This window comes from Lynx canadensis, chromosome B2 (assembly GCF_007474595.2).
Source record: "Lynx canadensis isolate LIC74 chromosome B2, mLynCan4.pri.v2, whole genome shotgun sequence".
NCBI lineage: Eukaryota > Metazoa > Chordata > Mammalia > Carnivora > Felidae > Lynx > Lynx canadensis.
This window is the reverse complement of record NC_044307.1, coordinates 99,774,654-99,777,493: the sequence shown is the minus strand read 5'-3', so window position 1 is coordinate 99,777,493 and position 2,840 is coordinate 99,774,654. Positions and strand designations below refer to the sequence as shown.

At 51.7% G+C, this 2,840-nt stretch overlaps 1 protein-coding gene across 1 annotated transcript; it reads right to left on the bottom strand.

Moving 5' to 3' along the window:
• Positions 1–784: 784 nt before the first annotated feature.
• GPR6 (G protein-coupled receptor 6) lies at positions 785–2,334 on the bottom strand. The gene has a single exon (XM_032593321.1). It carries the CDS (start codon positions 2,332–2,334, stop codon positions 1,246–1,248), a length of 1,089 nt encoding a protein of 362 aa, XP_032449212.1. The 3' UTR covers positions 785–1,245.
• Between the last annotated feature and the right edge of the window lie 506 nt (positions 2,335–2,840).

Here is a 2,840-nt window from a genome sequence, read left to right as displayed (position 1 = left end):
CTAAGGCCTAAGACCAGTAACAACTTGTGCTTGTGTGCATATTTCTTCATAGATGTTCAAAATGTCCATACGTGTTATCTTATTTATCCTCACATCATCTTTTAAGAAGGAGGGGAGGGGGCCATTTAATTATGACTCATATCCATTGGTGGAATGGGAATGTTTGGTCCCCGGGAATCTTAATGCCCTGTGTTTTGAAGATAAGGCTGCTGAGCATACCTTCACTTACCTCATGAACAATGTATCTTGGAATCCTGTCTTTGAAGAATTTATTTCATAAGGCTGTGCATTTTGCTACAAGAACTGGCCAGCAAAAATATACTCAGTCAATATGAATTTTAAACATTTAAAATTCTTTCCAGTTTGGAAAAGCTACAACTAAAAGTTAGGGTTTCAGAATTGCACATATGGTAAGAGGAAGGTATGGTTTCAGACATTCTCTGGAGTTTGTCTTCCAAACGCAGAAACCAAGGGGCAGATTAATTTGCACAGAAAACACCAATAACCCTTTAGTGTCCTATGAATACTGCTATGTGAATATATTACTCCCTCTCAACCTCCCACTGCAAATCTGTGTTAGGTATCTCTGACAATTTATGAACAATGTGCAAATGCATGATTTTGTACATTAAGATTTCATAAGAGGGAGATGATACATAATAAACTTTTTAAGTAAATGTACTAATAATTCAGCTCTTAAATAGTAATTCGATAGTCACATGCCCAAAATTACATTTTTATTATGTGTTTATTTGTGTACAAAATACGTTGTAATTTACTGACGCATGTGCAGCAAAATATTCTATCACATACAACAAAAATACACCTTTTACTTTCCTTCCCCTGCCCCTGAAAATGGCAACACTGTTTTGGCAGTTCAGCAGCTAAAAATAAAGTGCTATAATTAAGCAGTATTGGGATGTCTTCACTTGACAAATGTGATGTACAATTTGAGTATACAACCACATCTTAGTTTTTTCACAGAACAGGAAATTCCACATCCTGAACACCTCCAGAAGATACAAATATTTGTATATATATGTACACATGTATACACTGTATATGTAAAGTGCCAACGAGCCTCTTTGTCCTTTGTGAGTTTGATGTATTTATGTTTATTCTTTCTTTCTCTTCCCAAAGCCAGATTCACACTATTGGTGTCTCAGTTCATCAGCAGGCACCGAGAAGTTCACGGAAGGCTGGCTTGTTGGGGGTGTGGTGTTGGTGGGAGGACAAAGAAAGCCTTCAGACCTCACTGGGGGACCTAGAACGGAAGGGCACTTTGGACTGGAAACAGCCACAGAACAGGAGCCACAGCGCACGCTGAATCTCCTGGTTGCGGAAGGCATAGATGATAGGATTGATCATGGAGTTGTAGGTGGCGGGCAGCAGGGTGGCGTAGGTGTAGACTGCCGGGTCCTCGCGGCTGCCTACCACGCAATAGATGGCGAAGGGCAGCCAACTGGCGCCAAAAGTGCCCAGCACCACAGCCAGCGTACCCACGCCCTTTCTGGTGGCTGCGAGGTGGGGCGGCGCCAGGCAGTGCTGCTGCAGCGCGATCTGGTGCGCGTGGCGCCAGACCACCTGGCAGATGCGCACGTACAGGTGCAGCATGATACCAAAGACCGCAAAGAACGCGGCGGACAGCAGCGCCACGTGGCTGCGCGTCAGCGGGCGCACCACGCTGCAGGTGGAGCGCTCCGCTAGGCAGTTCCAGCCGAGCACCGGCAGCAACCCGAGGCCTAGGGACATCGTCCAGGTGGCAGCGAGCAGCAGGTGCACGCCCAACAGGGTCCGGCGCGAGTAGTAGGTGAGTGCGTTGTAGAGAGACAGGTAGCGGTCCACTGTGATGGCCAGCAGGCTGCTGACCGAGGCAGCGAAGGAGGCCACGAGGAAGCCCACCGTGAGCAGGCTCACCGTTTCTGAGGGCACCACGTACTGGAACACGAAGTGAAGGATCAAGCCGCAGCCCGCCAGCAGGTCGGCGGTGGCTAGGCTGCCCACCAGCACGAACATGGGCGTGCGCAGCGCCGGGGTGGACGCGATTAGCGCCACTACCAGCGCGTTTTCGCCTGCGATCACCGTCCCCGACACGCACAGGAGCACGTCCCAAGGATTCACCGCCGACAGTAGCAGCCCCGGCGGCCCCGCGGGCAGCTGAGAAGACAGCTCGAGGGACGCGTTAGCCGCGCCGCCGCCCCCCAGCGCCGCCGCTGCAGGGGGCCCCCATTCGCCGCTGTCCCGCGCCCCTGCCGCTGTGGCCGCCGCCGCCGCTCCCTCGGTGGTCACTGCCACCACCTGGGAGTCGTTGAGCGAGGAAGCGCTCGCGTTCATCGCTGGCTGACGCTGCACCCCTGCGTGGAAAAGGGAGAGCGAGCGTCAGGTGTGTGGTTCACGCCGCCAGGGAACTTTCCCCGGGCGCGGGTGCCTCGCTCATATTGCTCATCCTACCCCAGGACCCCAGAGCAGAGCAAGGAAGCAGTGGCTGAGAACCTAAAATTAATAAATACCTGTTGAGTACGGAGTGAGCGTGTGAGTGAAACGCACACGACTGCTCCACGGATATCTGAGTTTTTGCACAGATATATATATATATATATATATATACACACACACACACACAGAGAACATGCGCTTGCATACACACAGATCAGTCCCGTAAGTGTGCCCGTAACTGCAACAGGCACCCGTTTGCACCTGGCTAGGTAGGGGCATCAGCCCTGGCGAGTCCTGCCCTGGGCTCTGGCCGACCGGGTTAGGCTTTTTCCTAAACTAGGTGGCGGAGTCGCTGTCCGCGGTGCTGAAAGCGAAGTTTCAGAGGTCGCGGAGTCCAGCGGGCC

Excerpts from the sequence above, each read along its gene's own strand:
- GPR6 (XM_032593321.1), bottom strand. The coding sequence starts at position 2,334 with ATGAACGCGAGCGCTTCCTCGCTCAACGACTCCCAGGTGGTGGCAGTG.